At 40.6% G+C, this 24,162-nt stretch overlaps 2 protein-coding genes across 2 annotated transcripts; one reads left to right on the top strand and one right to left on the bottom strand.

Moving 5' to 3' along the window:
- Nucleotides 1-46: 46 nt before the first annotated feature.
- Nucleotides 47-5,685, bottom strand: ppa2 (inorganic pyrophosphatase 2). The gene is made up of 12 exons (XM_080494330.1): nucleotides 5,471-5,685; nucleotides 4,466-4,530; nucleotides 4,345-4,383; nucleotides 4,204-4,257; nucleotides 3,557-3,676; nucleotides 3,275-3,361; nucleotides 3,062-3,188; nucleotides 1,380-1,507; nucleotides 1,177-1,262; nucleotides 874-943; nucleotides 711-750; nucleotides 47-499 (listed from the first exon to the last, which is right to left on the bottom strand). Exons 1-12 carry the CDS (start codon nucleotides 5,670-5,672, stop codon nucleotides 477-479), a joined length of 1,041 nt encoding a protein of 346 aa, XP_080350456.1. The 5' UTR covers nucleotides 5,673-5,685; the 3' UTR covers nucleotides 47-476.
- Nucleotides 5,686-10,046: 4,361 nt separating this feature from the next.
- arhgef38 (Rho guanine nucleotide exchange factor (GEF) 38) lies at nucleotides 10,047-23,782 on the top strand. Its single transcript, XM_080520687.1, has 14 exons — nucleotides 10,047-10,266; nucleotides 14,463-14,647; nucleotides 16,270-16,387; nucleotides 16,480-16,627; nucleotides 17,473-17,490; nucleotides 17,586-17,785; nucleotides 17,877-18,010; nucleotides 18,104-18,208; nucleotides 18,331-18,453; nucleotides 19,342-19,710; nucleotides 19,808-19,945; nucleotides 20,516-20,717; nucleotides 22,151-22,482; nucleotides 23,579-23,782. The coding sequence occupies exons 1-14, from the start codon at nucleotides 10,050-10,052 to the stop codon at nucleotides 23,759-23,761; spliced, it is 2,472 nt and encodes an 823-aa protein (XP_080376813.1). The 5' UTR covers nucleotides 10,047-10,049; the 3' UTR covers nucleotides 23,762-23,782.
- The last annotated feature ends 380 nt before the right edge of the window (nucleotides 23,783-24,162 follow it).

Raw genomic sequence — 24,162 nt, 5'->3', positions numbered from 1 at the left:
GACACCCTAAAACACATTTGAAAGGAAAATTCAATGAAGTCACATTTCTTTATTAAATCAAAGAGGAACGTCTTACAAATACATGGCTGATAGAAAACAGATTACAGTTGTGACAAAAAAAATAGTGCATGACAGTCACAGACACTACGTATTACATATCCGTCATACTTTACACACGAAATAGAGTGACAACCATTTATTTGGTGAGAATCCCATTAAACCATGAGCAATGTCGCGAGCATTTTATCAATCTGATGCCCACCAGACACAATTCCCTTTCGACAATTTTTGTCAATATCTTTACTTATACTGTAAAGAGTTTAGTCTTTTAACAAACCAATACATTTGCATGGCATTTCATACAGCCGAGTGCTTGCCAAAAATATATCCCTTTTTGTATAAAAATTCCAAGAGAAATGGTACTTCTTCAATCGACGTCAAGACGTTTAGAAGATTTCCATCTTGTGTTGAGGGTTTCAAACAAAATGCCACTTGTCCACTGTGCAAGAGATTTTAAATAAACACAAACCAAGTGTGAATGCACATGGCAAAAGACCAACACCATGACACACTTGCTTTATTGTAGACATGCAGCTTTGTGTACTTCATGTGTGTTTTTCATTTCACTGTGAATCACTTTGACCTACATTTTATTATTTGGAAGGAGCTACTGCATAAAACTAAAGGCTGATTGACTGTTAGATACTTACCATCTGAAGACACAGGATGAGTGTTGCCTAACGCAGGGGCCTGGAGAACCAACAGAAATACACACACATATATATATATATATATATATATATACACACACATACACATATGCATACATGCCGTCATTGTATTTAACTTGATCCAAGTTGTGGATGTTCTCACCGCCTGGACAATGTCTTGGGCCTCATCAGCACTGCATTTAAAGGGACTGTCACAGCACGACATATTTTTGCTGAACAAAGAAACAGAAGTTGGTGATTATTATACTTTCACAGATATAAAGTGCCGTGCAAAGGTTTCAAGGGGGAACAAAAAATTGAGTGGTTAAAAATATTTCAAAGACAAACGTTTATCAATAAATTGATAGTCTTTGTAGATCTATAGTTGCATCATTGGGCTGAAGCATTCACAGAGCAAAGTTCATCATGCATAAACATGCCATTGAGTCACCGTCAAGTTACTCACCATTCAATCCCGCCAGCATTCGTTTGCTTCTGCACTAGTGCCCTCCAGTGCTCATGGGTGGAGTTAATGGTCTCAATGGCAAAGTCCTACATCAGCAAAGAAAGATTGGGATTTATTTCTGAGCTTTGCATTTGAAACATTAAAAATAAATAATACCGACAGCCTCACAAGTAGCACAGCATCTCATGACAAAAGCTACTGACCTTGTCTTTGAATTCTCCATTGAATCCAAACTGGTTTTCAGGCTTTCCGTCAGGCACCTTATATTTTCTAAACCAGGCCACAGTAGCCTCTAAATGTCCCGGGCGGCTCTTGCGGACGTCCTCGAGAGCTGAGGAAAAGTTATTCAAGAGAATAAGCACCTTGTTGAAATTTGCATGCATGGAGATTTTTACCATTTCAATTCTAAAAAGTTAAGGAGTCTTTTCTAAGGGTGACAAATTAAACCACACTAATCATACTTTATTAATTCCATTGGGGAAATTCCTTTTTCCACATTTACTATCCTATTTTTAGGATGAGGTGAGCAGCCACTTTAAGGTACTTCAGGGAGCTGATTGGGTCAAGAGGCTTGCTCAGGGGGCCACAGTGTCAGCTGTGGGAATCGAACCAGCAAACTTTCGATGCCAAGTCCACTTCTCTAGCCACTTGGGGTGCCACTGCCTCATTTCCTCAGCACTTGACCAATCCTACTACTCGGAGCGGAGGGCAGGTGAGTGGAATGGGAGCGTGGCTCACAGTGGTGACCTGCCTGCTGTGGGAATCGAACCAGCAAATGTCCAGACCACCACTGCTCACAAGTACAAGGATTTAGAGCAGAGAAATTGTCATTAGAGCTGCATGATATTAGATGTACAACATCAGTAGGCGATTGTAATGTTTGCATGCTTTGAGACTCTCTCTTCCAGGTGAAGTTTTCTTCATTACAACTTTTGGGGAATGAATTTCAAGGGTTTATATTCCTAGAATAAATTCACAATATATTTTGCCACCCTACCAGTAATGACAAATAACTCAACAGGTACTAATTGTATGAGTACAGACTAAATGTGATGAACAAATACGTTCTAGGTATGAGTGCTTTAACATAATTATATACTGGTCTTTAACCAGTTAGTGGGGCCGTGAGGACATGGACACACGTTGAATACAAACACCACATTGTTGCTGATAGAAACATTGCAAAGGACCTATAATGTTTATATATATATAAAGGTAGAGCAAACATAAATTGACAAATTGGGAGAGCAACTGGTCATTATTTACAATAACTTGTGCCCAATGGCATCTGTACAGTATACGTGTGCTGGATGCTGACATTTCTTCAAACTGGAGAAGAAGGTCCCCGTTAACACGACAATGTTTCAAGTGGAAGCGCGTTTTTGCTTCAGAAAATGTTCGCATTTACATGGCAAAGTTTTGAAAATTATGTCCGTGTACATGGAAACTTCAGAAGCGCTGAAAACAATGTGGTTTTCCAGTAGGGCCACTAGTGAGTGCTGTTTTTTATGAAATAATAAAACTACTTGGGCATGAATGCAGAGAACAGTACGTCGGGAACATTGAAGCTACTTTAAACCGTCTTCCTCCAACATTTTGGTACACAGACATGTTGAATTCAAGAGTGGTGAGCACGCATCACATTCATTGTTAGGAATGAATCCTTCTCACAAATAAGCAGAGAAGCGAAGCTGGAGCATTGTCAAAAACTTACATTTTCAGTGGCTCTGAAAACAACAGTCAAGTAAACACTCAAAACACAATGAAGGTTTGCCGATTTCACATGAAAACATGACACTATCATGTAAACGCAGCCTAAAAAGGTGTTGAGGCAAACTTCAAAATGAATATTATTGATAAAAAAAAATCATCTTGAAACACTCACTATTCAGGTTTTTGGCATCTGGGTCCTTAGCATTAATAGCAATGACTTTCCAGTCCGTTTCTCCCTCGTCGATCATGGCCAAGATGCCAAGCACTTTCACTTGGATCACCTGGCCTGGAGAGCAAACCTGAAGTCGAAAGTCAATCACTGGATCGTGAAGACCAAAACCAAAATTTGCACTGTGAAAAAGTAATAGTCAGGTGGACTCTTTACCTGGGTGCCGATGTCACAAACGTCAATAGGATCATTATCACCACAACAGTTTGTGTCTTTGTCTTTGTGGTTTGGGTCTTCCCATGTCTTTTTCCAAGGAACAGTTCAAAAGAGTAGAACTTATTCAACATTTTACAACTAACTGACCAAAGTAATAAATGCATAAAAACAACTATAATTAGAGTTATTCAACATGTTCATTGTTAGTCACGATCTAGGATCAAGGTACAGAATAAGACAGAGGGGTTACAGTGTTAGTTTTACTGAAAACTTTTTCCACACCTGTGGGAGAGCGCCGTAGTTCCAAATGTAACCTTTGTGAGGAAATATGTTGGCAACATAGCGCAGCTTTCCCTTCTTTACATCCTGCTTGATGGGATTCAGAGGTTCCTTTGTCGCGATCTGGAAATTCAAGCAATGATGAAAGGGTGTGTGTGTGTGTGTTACGTCTTTAGTCGGGTGTGTGAACAATGCAACATGAGCATCAAAAGCAGAGATTTAAGTGCATTTCATCAAATAACTCAAAGTGAATAAGCAGAAGGAGATGCCTTGCTCAACAACAGCAGCCTCGGGACTATGCTTTTCCATCTAAAAAGCTTGTAAAGGTCCTTGAGGTGCAATTTTGAAGAGAGACAACATCTTGATGTAAAATCACAATGACATAATAATGTAAGATAACTACTTTTGGAATAATTACTTTATCAGACTCTAAACATCAACATATCTCCTTTTGCACCAAATGAGACCAATACATTCTTGAAAAAAGTTTGATAATACGTCACTGAATAGAAGCTGTTGCATGCCTTGATTTTATGTAAATGTGATTTCGGTTTGATTACTAAAGTAGACATTATCCAAGAGAAGTAGTTTAACATGTTCTTTCTGCAAGACATCTTTCATACAGATGACGGCATCGGATCAATACATACCTCCATCTTCGCGTTGGACCACCGAGGAACCTCAACAACCATGTTGTAGAGCACCTGAGAAAGCACAAGAATCCAAAATGAAATACAAGCTTCAGTGAACAGTTTCCGGTGGTTTAAATAAGTATTTGAATTGTACAACACCTCGCTCTTCTTGATTTTCTTCGCTGGCACGTCGCTGTCCTATCAAAAGGCAACATTTGTCAGGTCAAAATGTAAAAATTAGGTTTAATCAAAACATGACGGCCATAGGTATGAGAGTTACCGCCTGTGTCTCTGCTGTTAGTGGAATATCATGGAATGGTGAGATGTACTTCCCGTCAGAGGTTTCTAACAAAAAAAAAAAGCAAAAAACAAGACAGTCAGAACTCCACAGAGCAACATTTCACAGATATGTGATCATTAGAAAATAAGAAAAGATACATTTCAAGTCATCTTAAACTTCTGTTTTCGACATATTTACACGTGTTAGAAAAGCTGTAGTTTGCATGTTCTCCCCATGTGCACAGATTGCCTTCGGGTTCTCCAGTTTTCTCACAGTCCAAAAACAAGCATGTGAAGGTTAATGAGTGACCCAAAACTGCACCTAGGTGTTAATGTGGCTGTGTGTTTGCACTGTGATGGACTGGTGATCTGCCTTCACTCATTGTCAGCTGGGATTGGCTCCAGCTCCCACAATATGTTAGCATAGGTTAGCATTAATAAACCAAATTGTTCATTCTTATGACATTAATTTGATTTGACAAAGGTTCAGTGATGGTCAGTGGCATAAATTCAGATTTCAACTTAATCCAAGTTACTGAATTGTTTTCAATAAATGAGACACGCAAAGTTAAAATGTAATTTATTAATGCCCCCCCCCCCCCCCCCTTACAATAAATGTGTCAGCGAGAACTCTGCAGTGGACACTCTTAATACTTTTATGAGCTTTCAAACACTGGTGTGGTTTTAATGGCGCGTCTCCAGTCATGTGACCACAGAGCAGGAAGCTGCAGCACGTGACTCTGTTTCCTAATTAAGCTTCAGTCGGTGATCATTTGAACGCAGGAAAATGAAGGACATGCATTTGCAGGACTGGAGTCTAAAGTTCACTAATCAGAATAGGCGGGGGCAGGGAGCACACCGAGATTTCGGCTCAAAGGTCAAACTTGTGACTTGCTGGATTAAGTAGTAGAGACACGTCGTGACGGCGCGTGCAAGAGCCGCAAACTCTGCAGCGACCAACAGACACACACACGTTTCCTTCCACAATGGCGGCTTATAAACTTACTAAAATAAATCCGGTAGTCGGAGGAATTGGGGTGTCCTCTCTGCTCCGTTTGGTAATGCATGTTTTTCCTCGGGAAAAGCAGGTGGGGTGCGGCTGCTGCTTGTGCGGCGACTTTGCTACGAGAAGCCGAAGCTGCGCCGAAACCGGTGAACAAACGACCGAGCGGTGAGCGCAGCAGCGGCAGCGGGCTCAGCACGGACATCCTCCCGGTTCCTGGTTCCTCCACATGACGCCACTCTTCCTCCTCACGCGTCAAGTTCCACACAGTGAGCGCATCGCCTGTCGGGGGGGCTTTTCAAAATAATTCCCTGCTTCCTGTCGTCGTCCGCCTTTTAAAGCTTTTCCAGCGTAGTGACGAGAAAGGACTGAAACTCTTTTGTATTTCGGACATTGTAATTGTTATTGACAGTTTATGTGTACATTCCTCAACCGCGTTTTAATTTTAATTGTATTGTTCCAAAAACAAACAAACGTGAAAATAAAAGTGTCAGTCAAGTGTCAGTCGGTCATAAACAGTGCATTGCATTCATTTAACATAATTATCCTGATGCAATGTATTATCCATCCATCCACCCATCTTTGCCAATCCTGTTCAAGGTCATGGGATACTGGAGCCAAACCCAGCTAACTTTGGGCATGGGCAGGATACACCCTGAACTGGTCACCAGTCAGTCACATAGAGACAGAGATCTACACACCCTCTCGTTTGCACGTTCATTTAGGGTCACTAATTAACTTAATTAGGCCCGACCTGTATTTGAACACAGACTTTCCCTTCAAATGTCTTAAAAGACGTGCTGCTTTTCCTACAGCATGTTGGTGATTCTGTCCAGTGAAACATCTGATAATGTCTCTCTCAGCCACTCAACACAAGTTGGTTCAAAGATGCTCCTCTATAATTGCTATACGTACATTGTTTAGCACATAACAAGCCGAGGTCCAGAAAAACCCATAACATGTATTTTCTGGATACAAAACAAGAGGAAAAAACACATTTCTCTGGCCATTTTCTGATCCCATATGACAAGATAAAAAATAAAAAAAAGACTTGGATCAGGTATTTTGGAAAGTAGACACATTGGCCCAAGCCAACTATTGGTCAAGACAGAATGCACCTTGAAGGTCCATCACAGGACGTAATTTACAGGTGTCAATTATGAAGCCATTTAGGATCATCTGCAGTAACATATTCTGAATACCTTACATTGCATCTAGATGTGAACTCAGGGGTTACTATTCACACAAACTAATGTGAACATCTGTGTAGATTGATAAATGTGGATGTGATGGTGGTTAAAAAATTTTAACGTTTCAATGTTTATATAAAAAATATTGCTGGCCTAAGTGAAATGTACAGTACAGTAAATCTCTCAGCATGGGACATTTAAGCTGATTGAATTAATCAGAAACCAAATATCTGTGCATATTCTCAGTGGTTTGATGGCAATGAAGAGCCTCCATAATGGGCACTATATGGGATCCACACATAAAGTGCAATAATGTGGTGATTGTGAAAGTACCTTTTTCCTTTTGCATGCAAACCTTTTATTTTATTTTATAAATGTAATATATTGCATAAACAAACATAATGGTGGCCGCTTTAAACGCTGCACTATTATTGTGAAAGTGAAGGTTTTCTCTAAGCAGAAGTCTTTTCTTTCATAGTAACTTGACTTGGCTTAAGCTGCTCCTGTAGTAAGCTATATTTAACATTTTACTGCCACCTAGCTTTGGGTCTGTAATTCCTTCAACGGAGTTTTATTTTATTTTTTTCTTCTTTCCCTTTTTTATTTAGATTTATTAGCATTGCAAAATGTCTTAAAATGGATAGTTATTGTGAGGTAATTGATCAATCTTGGAAATGCCAAAATAAAACCGTCTTTCTTTCTTTCTTTCTTTCTTTCTCTCTCTCTTTCTTTCTTTCTTTCTCTCTTTCTTTCTTTCTTTCTTTCTTTCTTGTCCTTGATTTGATGGTTGCAATATCCACAATTCCCCATGAGATCAAAGTCCATAAATATACTTTGTATCATAACCAAACACCAGTCACAGCCACTTTGTTGTCCTTCTGCTTACAGCTCTATAGCTTCGGCTCTGTTCAAACAAATGACCCACAAGCTGCCATAAAAAGAAGGAAAAAAAGGTGGGGGGGTTCTTTTAAACTGTTGCCAAATGGCCTTGATTCATATGTGCACAAATGCTGCTGTTTGCTTTGAAGTTGTTATTCCTTCATCGTTGATAAGAACTTTTTTTTTTAAGTGATAAACTTGTATCATGGACCATAAAATGAAGGTCAAAGCACTATGACTTTACCATGATGAAGAGACTAACATCAAGCCACTGTAGTAAAGATTTCAACAAACTTTTCACTTAAGTTAAGATTTGGAAAATGTGGAGTGAATATACACTGTGAGGGTGAGTCGTGAAGCACAATTAAATCAATTAAATCAAATGTGAATCAGACCTTTTATTTAAAAAACTTTAATAAATAGGTTTCAGTGCCAAAACAATCTTCTCTGGGGCGAGAGTTCATTTAAAATACACCTCTCATTTGAGCAGGTCAAACAAAGACACACCCTTTAGTGATGCAATGTCACACAAGTACCCTCAGGACAAAGCAACATACGCCACCATGCTGACACCTCAATGGAGATAGCCCTATTGACAGTCCCATTCATGTGTAAAATGAGATTCTTCAGTGCAGCCCACCATTGCAAGAATGTAGGAGTGCTAATACCTTTTCATATATTTACGATTTACCAATGCTTGTTGGGCAGAGAAGGCAAAGAGTCAAAGTTGAGTCCTCGTTTTGTTCCATGCACTCATCTATCGTCTGTGCTGCTTTGACCGAGTGCATCGCATTTTGCAGCTGGTGGCAAAGAGTTCAGATCAAGACACAAACTGGACAGGTAGTCAGACAAACTTTCTTGCAATTTTGAAGGAACCAAATCACTTTACAAACTTCAAATTGTGGGTGAAAGTTGGTTTGTTCAGAGAAAACGTACACACACACGCACACACACGCACACACACACACACACACACACACACACACACACACACACACACACACACACACACACACACACACACACACACACACACACACACACACACACACACACACACACGCACACACATACAGAACATGCAAACTCTCAATTGAAAGGTCCCAACCAAGAAGCTGCAACGGGTCTCCGTGTGAGATAGGATTGATAACCACTTCTGCAAAAGTGCCAAATATATCATTAAAATAGAAGATTTCATGGAAACTATTGAGTCGATATTCCTTTTCAAGACACCTGCATGATAATAACTGTCCATATACATCTGTGAAATATATAAACTGATTTGGGGTTTTTTTCTCGACAGTATTTAATGAAGGACAAGTATTCAACCCAAACAAATGAAAACAGCACTGATATAACACCTAGATAGGTGAGGGTCATGCATCGGCTTATGGGTTGGCGCATGGGCCACTGAGTCCCGCCCCATTGGTCTTTTCCACGTACATCCTCAAAATGAAAGTGAGGCCAAAGTCCTTGAACAATGCTCTGTCCTGTGGATTTGAGGACTTAACAAACTCTTGTTCAGCTTCTCAAGGAAAATCTCTCTGCATGTTGAGCCTCGCTGTCATCCAACCCTGTCTAATTCTACAGTGAAAAAGAATGTTCTCCGGGTTCACGTGCAGCAACAAAAGAGTTGGGAGAGAGGTGGTATGAAATTCTTCACATGTATTATTCATTAATTTGTACTGATGTACATCCTCCACACTTTTCACAGCTGTATAGCGATTGGGTGTTGGCAGTGCATTGGATGTGGTTATTATGAATGCCACACTATTCAGTTTATTTCGTCAGGAAATGCAAGGTCAAGACTTAAGCCAATTTGTGCTCTTAATTGTGCCCTTGTATATTACTTTTTAGACATCACAAACAAAACAATATTTAGTATTTGATTTGACCTCAAATACCAGGTGTTGTTGATGATGATAATAATAATGACTTTCCCAGTAAAGAAAAACGAGAAACGATAAGCACTTCTTTGCAGCCGATCTGTTGGAAACACAATGAAAGCTTTTATTAGGTGGATCATTAAGGAGGAAATGCATCTTTTCATTATTCCAACAAGGAAAACAATCTGTTTTCTTAACAGATCACAGAAGAAGTATGTGTGCTCATACTTGTTCTATTATGTTGAGTCGAGTTTCTGTTTGTTTTGGCCTTTTACAAAAGAAACGTACAACTTGACTGGTTGAAAATAATCTATATACTGTATGTATGAATATGTATATGTGCGTATATATATTCTTGTTGTCGCTTGTTATTCAGGGCTTAAAGTGATGGTCTGAAGGAACGGAGGCATCGCACCGTACTGAAGAGGCGTGGCTACCTGACACAGGGAGGAGTTGCATGATTTGTGTAGTGCTGGCAGTCAGGTGCACAGTGAACAGTACACCTGTTGCACTTCCCAGGCTCTCTCTTTCTATCTCTGCTTCTCTTCCCCTTTTCTTTTCCCTCCTTCTTCCCTTCTTTTCTCCTTCACCTGGGTTGAAAGCACAAAAGGAACCAAGGGCCTCGCCATGGATTCCAAGGAGGCCACGGGGGGTGAGAAGGAGAAGGAAAAAGAGAAGGATAGAGTGATAAAGAGGAGGAACCGGCCCGTGTTTCTGCGTTACCTGGAGAGGAGACGGACAGACTCTATTGTATCTGATGACCTGGCCAAAGGTGACATCAACCTGGGGACGCTGGTGAGGAGGAGTCAGTCTGACAAGACGGAGTACAGCGCGAAACTTAAAGGTACACCAGTTAATAATGTCCCAAGGGCTTAAAACTATGGCAACAATTTATGCACAAGTGAGCCAACACTCAACTGGAAAGTGTGTCACCTCTTTACATTGCAAATTTGTGGCTGATCAAGAGGAACTTTGAAACAAATGTAATTTTGTGAGGTATACTCTACCAGCAACAGCTTGATAATCTAAATTTAACATAATCATTCATACAGACACACAATGAGTCAATGCCACTCCATACTGGGCACCTGTTGTGTTACTATGTGTTGAGAGGGAGATACTCCCTCAGGGATGAAGCCACATATGCAAACTGTGCTGCAAACTCAGATGCAGAGGAGTGGCCTGAGAAGGTTTCCAGACCAGCTGGTAAACAAGGCCAAGACGCCAGCAAAGCTATTAAAAGTGACTTACACATTATTTTCAACATCGAGTTAAATCACAGTTTTGAAATTTTCCAAGACACCGAGAGCACACTGCTCAACATTCAACCAGTCTTACTGTGTGCAGTAGAAACCAGTTTGATGGGGAAATACAGTGAAAAAAGACAGGCTGTATGTTGCCTCATCACAAATGCTGACACAGTTTTTTCTTTTTTTCTTAATACTCAACACATGTGCACGCTTCTGAAAAACTGGCTTTAGCTGTCCCCCATTGAGCAGTCAGTGACTGGGAATGCTGCATTTCAGGAACATTACATGAGTAGTCAGAATGCATTACTACCAAAGATTAGTGAAACTATGCAGGCTTTCCAGTGGCACTTGTTCTTAGGTTCCCTCGTCTGTGAAGAGAATACTCATCACATTCCAACACAATAATGACACCATGATTACACGAGCTAAGTTGAACTTACTACTTACCTGATCACACACACACACACACACACACACACACACACACACACACACACACACACACACACACACACACACACACACACACACACACACACACACACACACACACACACACACACACACACACACACACACACACACACACACACACACACACACACACACGCATACATTGATTTTGGTTTTGTCCAGGCTTACTCAGACTAAACTTGACATACTGATCTGGACCCAAACCATAGCCTAAACTCGAATTCATCTTCTACACTGTGATGACGTCATTATTTTGCCCCATTTTTCAGAGAAGTCGCCATCATTATTTCAGTGAGTTAACAAATACACACAGGTGCACGCACGCAGACACACACTTTGGTTATCTGAAACAACAACTCATGATCACTTTACACTGTTTTCTTAACCAACCTTCACCATTACAGGAAAAGTTACTAAAAACACTGCGTTGTTTTCAGTAAATCAGTCACCCACCCATTTCCATTTGAGCCCTGCAGCATTACATACTGACAGCGGTATTACCAATGCAAATATTGACAGAACGATGACTTCATTGAAAGAGGAAACATGTGAGCTGCTGCTCTACAGGTTGTTCCCATATGATTGTCAAACAGGTTGGTCGAGTCACAGAACCATGGAAACATGACATCAGTATGTCTAATTATTTACAGGAACTACAAAGATTGTTCGGACAATGATTCACTCGCAAAACCCACATGAAGAGTCACAAGATATTGCTGCATGCATGAATATACTTTGTGCTTTGAGTTTAAACTGTTCAAGCACAGTCACTATGCACATATATAGGCTTAAGTACTAACATTAATAAGCATTAACATTAATTTAGCAGGCACAATTACTATCCTCTTTCTTCTTCTTCTTTTTCTTCTTCTTCTTCTTCTTCTTCTTTTTGCATTATATCCAGGCAAAACATAGCTTTTAGATAGTTGTTTTTACATAATTTTCTTAAATTCAGTAAATTTGATCCAGCATGCCTTTTCAATGACAACCCCCCATTGTGCTCCTGGTTGTGTGGTAAAGTCCAACGTGTCATTTTTCCTGATGGTGATACATGATACACGCTTTCTGCTCATTCCGGACTCGTCGGTTGGATCCCTTTCACTGGGCTCAACAGTGAAAAGGCCCGTATCCACTTTCATGGGAACCCCTGTGCTGGTAATCATACCTCCCCCATCATTATAGTGGCAAAGAATAAATCTGGGAAGAATGCTGCCAAGTCAAGGAATATTTTAATTGAACTTTTTAAGACATGAAAAGCATGTCACTGTGGCAAAAAGAGCTGATTTGACCAAGTATAACAGCAGAACTCAGAATGCTTTTCAGACCTCCTGCTATTTATCTTATTAAACCTTTGTACAAGAGCAAATACAGTATATTCAAACGAAACACGGTAACCTTTATGAAGAATATAAATCAAGTTAGAAACTGGACATGTTTTACCCAAAAATCCATCAAACCAAATGACCTGATCGCTCTGAAAATGGACTTTTCTCACAGGTGGAGGTTTTCAGATATTTATTTGTGCACAAGAAATCAACAGAAATTTGACCCTTCATTATACTCGTGAAAGATATTTGAAACTTTGATCACACATCTCCACAAGTGAGTCAGTCTTCCTAATGCCAAATAAAATTCTGTGGAAAACATGTGCACAGCGGAGGGAAAAAACAACTTTAAAATGTTTTTTGAAGAATTACAGGAGGATATTTATCTCATAAATTGTTTGAAATATTGATAATCCAATTAAAGTGATTCAAGTATTTAGATAAAAGTAACTGCTATCCTAACATGTATTAAAACATGGGCAATGTCACGATACAACAGGTCAACATGGATTTCTACTACCGTAACTCTTATTGGAGCTTAGTTGAAAAACAGCTTCAGCACTTAGAACAGTATTGCAAGAATAGAAAGTAGGATTGAACTGTATGCAGTGTTGCCAGGAGAACGCAATCAGATCTCAGCTGGAGTCACCCCCGAGCTAACATAATCTCCACAGTGCTCGCATTCATAAGAAAGCCCTTCAACCGGTCGGACACACATGACCCATTCTACTTAACTTCAACCAAGGACAGCCTGTGGTTACTGTACCTTCCTGTCATCTGCTGCGTTTTACTTTCATACCGAGAGCCATTAAAATGTGTGTGTGTGTGTGTGTGTGTGTGTGTGTGTGTGTGTGTGTGTGTGTGTGTGTGTGTGTGTGTGTGTGTGTGTGTGTGTGTGTGTGTGTGTGTGTGTGTGAGTGTGTGTGTGTGTGTGTGTGTGTGTGTGTGTCCTCAAGGCCCCATTAACTGGTTAAAGACCTGAATATAATTTTATTTAATTTAGTCTCCACTAATACATTTAGTACCTGCTCAGTTATTTGTCATTACTCACAATATATTGTGAATTTATTATAGGAATATAAACCCATGAAATTCAGTCCCCAAAGTTGTAATAAAGAAAACTTCACCTGAAAGAGAAAATCTCAAAGCATACAAACATTACAACCATGTACTCATTTCACCATTTTCGACGCTCTCGCCTCTCACACACACACACACACACACACACACACACACACACACACACACACACACACACACACACACACACACACACACACACACGCACGCACACAGTCTGAGCAGATGGGATGCCTGAGCATGCTGTAGAATTACATCAGCGGCAAGATTACTTTCGGAACTCGACACCCCCACCGCCCCCACCCACCACCCCCAGCCACCACCCCCCCAATTCTCTCTGCCTCCCTCCATTGCTCACTCTCTGCTCCCCCAGAGGAGGAAGCGGTGCATGGCGTCGATTAGGCAGCGAGGAAGCATCCTTCTTCCCACAACAGACACTCCTGCCTGCCATGCAAAGTGCAGAGCGGCCACAGACTGATTAGGCAGCCGAGCAATAAAAAACAGAGATGTGAGCCTGACTGGCATATTAAGTGAGGCCTTTTGGCATTCAAGTCAAAATAATTAGATCACTGTGAAATACCGAATACCGTTCAGGCGTCAAGGGGAATGTGTCAGAGGAGATGTATGTTTTTCAAAGCATGCACAGTCCACAGAGCTGGGGTGTTTACCATCATTTCACAAAATGCATATGTGCCAGGAACAGCTTAAAATGCTGGCAAAAATGTGACGTTTTTTTTCTCAAATTGCAATTTCAGACCAAAGTGTAACACTGGATTTGCATAACATGTTAACCCAGTAGACCAGATGCAATCATTGCAACATGAACATGTGATTAAGGTCAAATGATGGCGAGTTTACATCATTAACTCTCATCATTAATTCTTTTTTTATTATTACTGTTTTCTTCTCAGAGAAAATGACATCGCATGACCTGTCCACGCCTCCCTCTCCTGCACTGGACCCAGAGGAAGCCCGGGCAAGAAAGATTAAGCGCAGGGCGAAGGTCATCCAGGAGCTTGTGCAGACTGAAAAGGACTACCTCACTGACCTTGAGCTGTGCATCAGAGAGGTGGTGCAGCCTCTGCGGAATTTGCAGGTAAATTCTCTTTCAAAACCCTCATGGTGGTGTGGCGGTCAGCACTCACAGTGAGAATGTCCTCGGTTCATGTCTGGGATCAGGGGCCTTTTTTTTTTTTTTTTTTAGGAGATGGCTTACTCTGCCTTTGTGTGTATGTTGGGTTTCTCTGAGTCCTTCACTTTTCGTCCACAGTGATGGACCTTTCAGAGTCTTCTGCCTTTGCCAATAGTCAGTTGGGATTTGCTCCACCTCCCTGAAACCCTAAATGGGATCAAGCAATATAGTTGTGGTCTTAAAACCATTCGCACCAAATATTTAACATCACATTAGTGATTAGATGCTTAAAGTGTATTTTATTGTTTTGAGACTCATTAAAAGTTTTTCGACCAGAATCCACACCGGAAACATTTACAATTTTTCTGACCCAGTTTTAGTTGTACATCTCTAATACATATTACACTCACACAAACATGTATTTTTAACATTTAAATTTTGTTTAATGTTCTCTGGTTTGTTGGTATGATGGCATTTATGGAAACGTCTGACCTATCCTGAAGCGTTGTACACAACATCCCGCTTGTATGCTGGATCTTGTGAGATCTCAATTCGCACTGGAACAACATTTAAGACTATTCTTGTGGTTTGAATACTCGTAGTTTGCTTTATTTCGGGCTAATTTGGTCAAAAGTTGATATTTTCTGAGCGTGCTGCGACGCGATCCTTGATATCCCAGAAACCTTTGCTCGTAAATTTCTTAAGATGACGTCAGTTGGCAAAACAGACACGATGGCTCGAAATTATGGTTTGTTTGTAAACCAAGTGACTTTGGTGTGATCGATTTAGGCAACTGCGGTTTCAAAATGAGTGGAAATGAGTGGTAATGTTCTTGTTTTCGTGTGTTGGTTTATTCTCTGTGCAGAAGTGATACATTTATTGGAAGTAGATTTTAAAGATTTTTTTCTGGTAGTGTAACTTTAAACTTGTGACGACCATGAATTGTCAAGTGAAAGCAACATAACAACAATTATCATCTGTACATTACTTTAAGTAAATTACAGAAATATAATTGACTTTAAGGTTTATTACCAATCAATCAATGTATAACCAAAAAATAGGGAGTCAAAAGTGTCGACACCATCCATTTTTGTACTATTTATAACACTTCAGCTCTCGAGGTAATAAAGCTGATTCTAGCTGATTATGAGACGAATGTTGCAGAGTCATCAAAGGACAAACACAGAGAAACAGTCAATCACACACACTTACATTCACTCCTATGGGCATTTTAGAATAACCAGTTCACCTTTCAATGAGGTTGGAGTATCCAGCGAAAACCCACACATGTACTTTAAAAACATGCAAACTTTCTGCAGAAAGATTCCCAAACACAAACCTGAACTCAAACCAGAGATGCTCTTTTGCTGAGTGGTGACATTTTTAACCACTAATCCACAACAAGGCCTCGAAAGTGGCCACAGGAATGAGATGTAAATATAAAAAATTATTAGTTTCAATAAAAATGTTGATATTGTGACAGAAAATTGACAATGAAATAGTCTATCTACCAAATAGAACCAGGTTGAATGAAACTGAGTTAATTCAATTCCTCTTTCATCCTCATATTTGGAATCCTTCCTCAGGTTGTGGATGTAGATCGACTGTTCACCAACATGGAGACGGTGTGTGAGGTTTCTGCAGCACTTCTTCACCAACTGCACGAGGCCGTGGCAGACCCTGACCCAGAAGCAGTCATCATCGGTAAGAAAGTTTAATGATTAAGACAATTTTTCTTCCGGTCAGTATTTAACCACAGCTCCCGTGTCCTGTTCTGTTTTTGTTTGTTTTTTAAGGTGAAGTATTTATCCAGGCGAAGGCAGCTTTAGAAGACGTGTACAAGATTTACTGTTATCACCACGACGATGCAAACTTGTCACTCAAATCCTATGAGAAAGACGAAGAAATCAAACAACATTTCACCACATGTGTATTTGAACTGAAGTAAGTAAAGCCACTTTCTCCTACTTGTATACGCTACTGGTCAAAGGTATTAAAACACCCCCACTTTTCATCTCATGGCACACTGTAGTCAAAGCAAAGAAATAAATTGTGTTTTTTTTATTTTTTTTTATATAATGGAATTAATTTATAAACAAAAATACATTCTAATGGTTTGACTCCTCAAAGTAACCATGAACACTTGACACTTCAAACATATAACACACTCAGCTTTCTTTAGGAAATGGAAATCAAAAGTGTTTCTCAACTTTGTTGCAGAAGTTCCCCTAAACGTATGGCACTAGGAGGCTGCTTTGCCCTCACTCTTCTGTCCAGTTGATCCCAAATTGCTTTTTATAGCCATTTTCATAGCAACACACTACTTTCTGACAAACAATACTCTTCGATTGATTGTCACAAGGATGAGTTACCACAGAGCGTTCCAACACTGCTTATATGCAGACAGAAGGCGTTGAAATTAATCCAGAAAAGTTGGAACACCTATATGAATATGTAGCACCAACTTTAAAGGCTAAACCTTTAAAGTTTTGAGCTCATTTCTTATTCCTGGAAAAAGGCCTTTTTTTAAAATTCTTAACTTTGTGTTATTTTTTCAAATTTGAGTTGTAATTGTTATTCTCTGGCAGTTCACCTACCTTTGTATTGTTTCAAACTCTTAATTGGACTTGAATGACTTGATTTGCAATAAATAACTGGATAAAGTTAGGGTGTTCTAAAACTGTTGACCAGAAATGTACTGTATATTAAACAGTTTGTACGCAACTTCTTGTCATAGAACTTGAGACTTTTTACTTATACTCTTTGTTTTTCACTTTGTTTTATTACAGGAAAATCTATGACCAAGAGTAAGCATCCATCCTATAATTTGCCTTCACTATATTTTTCCTTCACAGCTGGATCATTTCGTACAATGTAAAACTCTTTTATTTTTTTTGTACAGAGGGAAACCTAATTTATTAGACATGGGTTCATTGATCATCAAACCTGTCCAGAGGATCATGAAATATCCACTGTTGCTTGGGGAGCTGTGGCAGGCCACTCCTGAAGACCACCCTGACTGTCAGCCCCTACAGGAGGCCTTCACCACGGCCAAGATCATAAATGTCAACATCAATGAGTTTAGAAGACGTAAAGATATAGGTAAGAATAAAAAAAAAAACAATAACTTATTAGAATTCATTAATGGGATTGCAGCTATTTATCTGTGCTGTACATGTCTGATTGACTTCAGTGATGAAGTATAAGAGGTTGGAGGATGAAGGCACATTGAGGGGAAAATTAAACAAGTTCAACATCCACTCTATTCGGAAGAAAGGAGACAGGTTTGCCGGTTATCTGAAGATCCTCACTGGAGTGGAACCACAGGTAGATCATTGGAAATAAACATGAATTACGATTGCTTTATTAAAAGCCAAAATTGACACGGTGTGTGCGGCGTCTGGATTGTTGTTTCTCAAGGTGAGAGATGAAATATTCGATCGTGAGGAGAAGCTATTCCGTGGTCTGGAAAAAGCTGTTAGACAACTGGTGAAAAATGTTTACTGTTACCTTCAGCATGCCCAGGTGGGAAGTTTTTCTTTCATTTATTACTTATTATTATGATTCCTACAATATATCGTTTTTGTTTTGTTTTGTTTATCTGAAAACATGTTGCAAAACCTTTTTACTTGATATCGTACCTGCAGGAGATGGTGTCTGTGGCCGTTCAGAATGCGCAGGACATGGAAAACATCACCAAAGACTCAAACAAAATTGACACAAATTCAAGTTCAATGCACAGTAATGGGAATGATCCCTATAAGCACTTTGTAAGTATCAATTTTGTCGGGACTTTGGAAAATCTGTCTTTAGATTTATGACTTCATTTACTTTGCAACTTTTCTTCCCGAATCTTCAGTATTCCTCCCTGTCCTTGCTTCATTATCCTGCTCCTGTTTGACCTCCTATTCACCCTCCAACTGTGAGTGATCTGTCACTTTGCCCACAGCTACCTGTCTTCTGTTAATTTTATTAATCTTCTTCCTCTTTGCCTTTCACCTTGCTGCGAGATCATGCAGTGACGCTGCCACACTTTTCTTTCCTGCCACTCCTCCGCCTATGGGCTGCACTGTCCTTAGGTAACTTCATTGTCAGCGAGCTTTTTGTGCAGCCGATCCTCTCGGCACCTCATTTGCTCTTCGTCAAACCAAAGTCTTTTATTTGCTTTATAGAATATGAGTGGATATAAGAGCATATGTAAGAACAAAAGCAACAGTTGAAAGGCTTCTGTTCTGTCTGATACAATAAAAAGAGTAAAACTAAAGATCTAAGTCTAGCACTTTCAATAAAGGAAAGGCCTCTGAACTTTCCAGTTCTTTCTTCAATACAAGATGGAGACTCTTATGTCATCATCAAAAACATCCTTCTTTCCTGTTAATTTATATGCTAATGCTACGGGATCAGTCCTGTGCAGAGTTGATGATAATATATACGTTAGCATACGCACTTTAAAGAAGTAGTTGTGTATGCAGAGACATTGTTGCCTACAAAGTAAAACATCTTATGGTTCATATGTTACACAAAAAGTTTTTTTTTTGTTTTTTTTTAAAAAGCACCGGAATCCACTAGCAGTGCTTGTGCTCATTCTAGTGCATTCTCTATTACTGTAGTGATACAATAGGCACATTTACCTTCATCCTTTCATTTGTTCCTTCCAGAAAGACGGTATGGAGCGCTTGGTCCTCGCCCCTCTCGCCTCCCTGCAGGGCATGTTCGCAGCCCCTCAGAAGCTCATCCAGAAACGATATGACAAATTGCTAGATTACTGCAGCCGCCTAGAGCGCTCCTCCTCTTTTTCATCCTCATCATCCACCACTTCGTCATCTCCCTCCCTGGTTTCAGAGGAACCACCTGGTCCCGCCAGGAGGGACTATGAGGCTATGAATGCTTTGCTCGTGGAGGAGCTGCAGAAGTTCAATCTGGCCGCTGATACAATCTTGACCAACAGCGTGGTTTATTTAGTGGCTCTGCTGAGAGGACTGATGAATAACATGTTGGTTGGTGCGCCATCCATACATCAGCTACCGGTAAGGAGCTTCCATGTGATTTAAATTGTTTAACCTCAGTGTATGAGTTGGCTTCGTTTTTCTTTTTAATGTGAAACCTGTTTTGTTTCATTTGCAGGCTCCACTATCAAACATAGCTGAAGTGCAAAACAGCATCATGGACGAGCTGAACAACCTGGCTTTTGTCAAGGATAATGCACAGAAGCTAATGGAGCGAAAAGTCAGCTTTGAGAGACAACGAGACAAGAAAATAACAGTAAGAATGCAGAAGCAACTGTGAAAAAGATAAAGTAAATCGTATAGTTTAAAAGGTTGTGCTAGTGCAAAATGTGTTTTTTTGTTGTTGTTGTTTTTTTCCTGATCAGGGGTGCATCCATTTGTAAACTTCTCACAGACGTCAGGTTGAAATTAAAGTCCCACATGCTCTTCTGACTTTCTCAGAAATGTCGCTATAATTTCCGAACCATAAATGAGCTGCTACAAGTCTTATCAAGAGCAGACACAGACACCAGCTCCAGGCTGTGATCATGTAACACATTTGGCAGCCCAAAGCTCCACCAGGTATTAGTCTACTGAGACTTGTGCAGTATGTTCGTAGCTGTATACATAAGTGTACATACCTGCACATGCCTCAGAGTGTATTTTGGCTTGGACATAGATGTAGGTCTGTTTGAACTCCCTGTCTCCGGGGTGCCATATACCTTCTAGGCTCTCTCTAATAGCCTTATGTGCTGATAACAAACAGCTCTCCTGCATATACCCACACACCAGATACCCACTTCAAATATTTACACCAACACACCTTTTTTGCTGTGCTGTTCTCCAGGTGCCGGAGGTGCAGCATCAAACCGAGGAAGAGCGTGCCTCGCTGCTAGCAGAATACCCAGCGAACCGTCTGTACCAGCTGAAGAGGAAGTGTAATGGCTGCCAGGAGCAGGACCTCAGCCTGCTGGAGGGAGAGCTGGTGGCCCTGCTGGAGGACACAGACCCATTAGGCAGCAACAGTCGCTGGCTGGTTCACACTGGAGGCAAGCAAGCCTGCGTGTGTGTGTGTGTGTGTGTGTGTGTGTGTGTGTGTGTGTGTGTGTGTGTGTGTGTGTGTGTGTGTGTGTGTGTGTGTGTGTGTGTGTGTGTGTGTGTGTGTGTGTGTGTGTGTGTGTGTGTGTGTGTGTGTGTCAAAGGATAAAGGCTGTAGAGGCTGAAGTAGATATCGGCGCACACTCTATGTAAGACACGCAAGGTGAAGTGAGCTGTCACGCTGCCGATCTGGAGCAGCTGGTGTCGGTTCCCTCCCGAACGCATTCCACCGTAAATCCTCCCGAGTCTGTGACAAGACGAAGGCCAGACACACGGCGCAAACTTTTTTTTTTTTTTTTTTTACTCTAAGTCAGCATGCGAGAATCAGTCCCAGGAGCTCCTGTGATGTCATGGTTGCTGGCGCCTCTGGAGATGGTTGCCTCACAACAGGGCCAACTCTATAGCTTGTCTCTATCTCCCCTTTACGTCTCGCGGAGGCACCTGAGATCCCTGCGTCTTGTTTGGAACAAACTGCTTCACGTTGTAAGCAGTGCTACTTAGAGTACAAAGCCTTTCCCTCTGGGTATTCACAAACACGGATAGAGAGATAGAGCTCGTGCTCCTCTCTGCACGCTGCAATAACAAGGTCTTTTCCTTTTTTTTGTACAAAAAAAAAAAAAAAGGTGTGTATGTTTCTGGGTATGAAGTACATTCTTCACAGACTTGTCTTTTCCTCTGGGACAACAAGCATTCTGGGAAGGAGTTGCTCATCCCTCTGTTGATATCAACAATGAATATGCTCTCCTCGTATTTACATATTGCAGTCTTCACTTACTGGACTCTACAGTAAGCAAGTGCTCTCGATAGCTGATTTATTACTGCCGCCAGCTTCTCAGTCCCAAGTAACAAGTACGAATGAATCTCAACGGAATGCAGGACATTTGATTTGGTAATGTTTTGTGGATCTTTTTTCTCTCTCTCTCGATTTTGTATATTTGTTCTTCTGTTATCGGTCTCAACATTTTTTATTTTCCTTCTGGATAAGTATATAAGTTTTTTGTTTTTTTTATGGCATTCAAGATACGAGGAAAAAAGTTTGTTTTTCAAGTTTGTTTTGGGTTCTCTAAACACATTCTGCATAATTAGAATGTCCTCCCTCTGGTGCATCGGGTTCATTATTGACCTCGAGGCAGTTTTGAATCCCGGTTGCATCAGGAAGGACATCCAACACAATCATTTAAAAAACACAACACAAAAAAAACCAAATCAAGTCCATGGTGCAAGCTGCAATGACTTGCAACAAAGTAGATACAAATATTGTGTTTACTAGACTCGCACAAATCTGCTTAAGGAAACTGAGAAATTCTTAAGTTATTCGTGTGAATTATCCTTTTAAATGAACTCAGAGGTCATTTATCATGACAAACTTCCTGTGTGTGTTCAGGTCATCAAGGCTACGTCTACTCCACGTTCCTGAAGCAGTACAACCCTCTGAGGGACTCGCAGCGAGCAGGCCAGAAAGCCAAAGATCAGCCGCAGCAGCAGCAGCAGCAGCAGCAGCTACAGCAGCAGCAGCAGCAGCAGCAGCAGCAGCCACCTGTCATGGTGGAGGAGGATTTTGATGACTTCAGTTTGTTTGTGTCAGGAAGTGGCAGCAGCAGTCTGCGCAGCTACAACCTTCATACCACCGACAGTAGTTCCACACTTTCTGGACTACAGGGGGAGCTGGAGAGCACCGAGGACCTGGAGGTCACACTGGACCCAGAGGCACAGCAGGTGTGTGTGTGTGTGTGTGTGTGTGTGTGTGTGTGTGTGTGTGTGTGTGTGTGTGTGTGTGTGTGTGTGTGTGTGTGTGTGTGTGTGTGTGTGTGTGTGTGTGTGTGTGTGTGTTCATCCTATGCACCATATAGAGTCAATTCCAACATTTTTTTTTTTTTTACTCATGTCTTAAAAAGCAGCAATTTGGATTAATATGATTGTTCAGCGCAGTTAAGATCAGGAGGTTTAGTGCTGCAGGTGTCTGCAAAGGACAGTAACAAGGATGGTGTGTGTGTCACAACTCACACATACAAGCATGGTAAATCGGTGGGTTTTCCTATTCAGATATGTATCTTCATAGATACATTTGTCACTTATAAAATATGAGTGCCCATAGAACAGGGGGTCAGCAGAGGATATATATCTCTATAAAAGCACATTTTATTGCACCATTGTGTCTGTCTATATAGCATTAAAATTAAATGGGTCGAATAAAACGACACGGTGAAGGTGCTTTCACTCAGCAGAGCTGCTGGACTCTGCTTTATTTGAGCCTGTATTTCCACTTGATGTGACTGTGTAATGCAAGTGTCATCATCATCATTATCATCATCATGGCACGACAGTTATTAGGTCTTAAGCGTCTCAGTGCTTACAAGAGTCACGAGATTGTTTTGCAGTATGTGCTGGGACTTCTATTTGAAAGTTGACAAACAGTGCCACCTTCTGGATTTACACAAGGATACATGTTCAATTTTAATTCCATCCATATGGGCCAAGGCACAGTGCAAATTAACCAGGTCACCAGTCCACCTCATCGTGACAGTCACACTCACACCTATGCATAACTTAAGGTCACCGATTAACCTAAAACACACACAACAAAAAAACAAAAAAAAAATGCATAGAAAGAGAAAATGTAAACTCCACACAACAAAGACCTGAGCCAGAAATAATGTCGCTGCGAGCCAATTTTTTTAAAAAATGCAATAAATAACCACTTCTCTTCGACCTGGTCCTTTTTAACTTTGTTTTTGGACAGAGAATTAAGAAAATATCCTTGTCAGTCAACAGTGCCTCCGATTACATCACTTTCATGTGTCTCTTTCAACAGTTTTATGCCGTACATGCATTTCAAGCCCGCTGTGAGCAGGAGCTGACCTTGCAGGAGTACCAGCATGTCCGCATCCTGAAGTTCAGCGACGTGGGAGGCAATAAGGAGTGGTGGTTGGCTGAGGCTAACGGACAAAAGGGATACGTTCCTGCCAACTACCTTGGCAGGATGTCCTATGCATAAAAAGAGAACTTCTATTCAGCCCCTGCCAGATATTTCACATTTTGGGCATCAGTGTGAACATAATTGGCATTGTGCAATTTCAATCCTTCTAATTGAATTTAAAGTTTCTCACGGGTCATGTTTCTTCTCATTGTTAATCAATTCTGAATCAAATGATGTGACCGTCATTGGTATCAAACCAAAAGTGTTGTAGTTGAATCTACTTTGCCTTCAGAAGACCGCACCGTTAAATATTGGCACTTAACCATGAAGTGGAACTATTACTGTGCTGAGCACTTTGTGTATTTCAGTGTTGTAGAGTTGAAAATGAAGTAATTCATTCAAGCAAATTTTATTTGTAAAATTATGAAGTATATACATATTGATTTATAGATGAAGTATATAAGTGAAGAGTTTATAAA

The sequence above is a fragment of the Blennius ocellaris genome, assembly GCF_963422515.1.
Source record: "Blennius ocellaris genome assembly, chromosome: 3".
Classification (NCBI taxonomy): Eukaryota; Metazoa; Chordata; class Actinopteri; order Blenniiformes; family Blenniidae; genus Blennius; species Blennius ocellaris.
The sequence above is the reverse complement of the archived record's forward strand: the minus strand, read 5'-3'. Positions and strand labels throughout refer to the sequence as shown.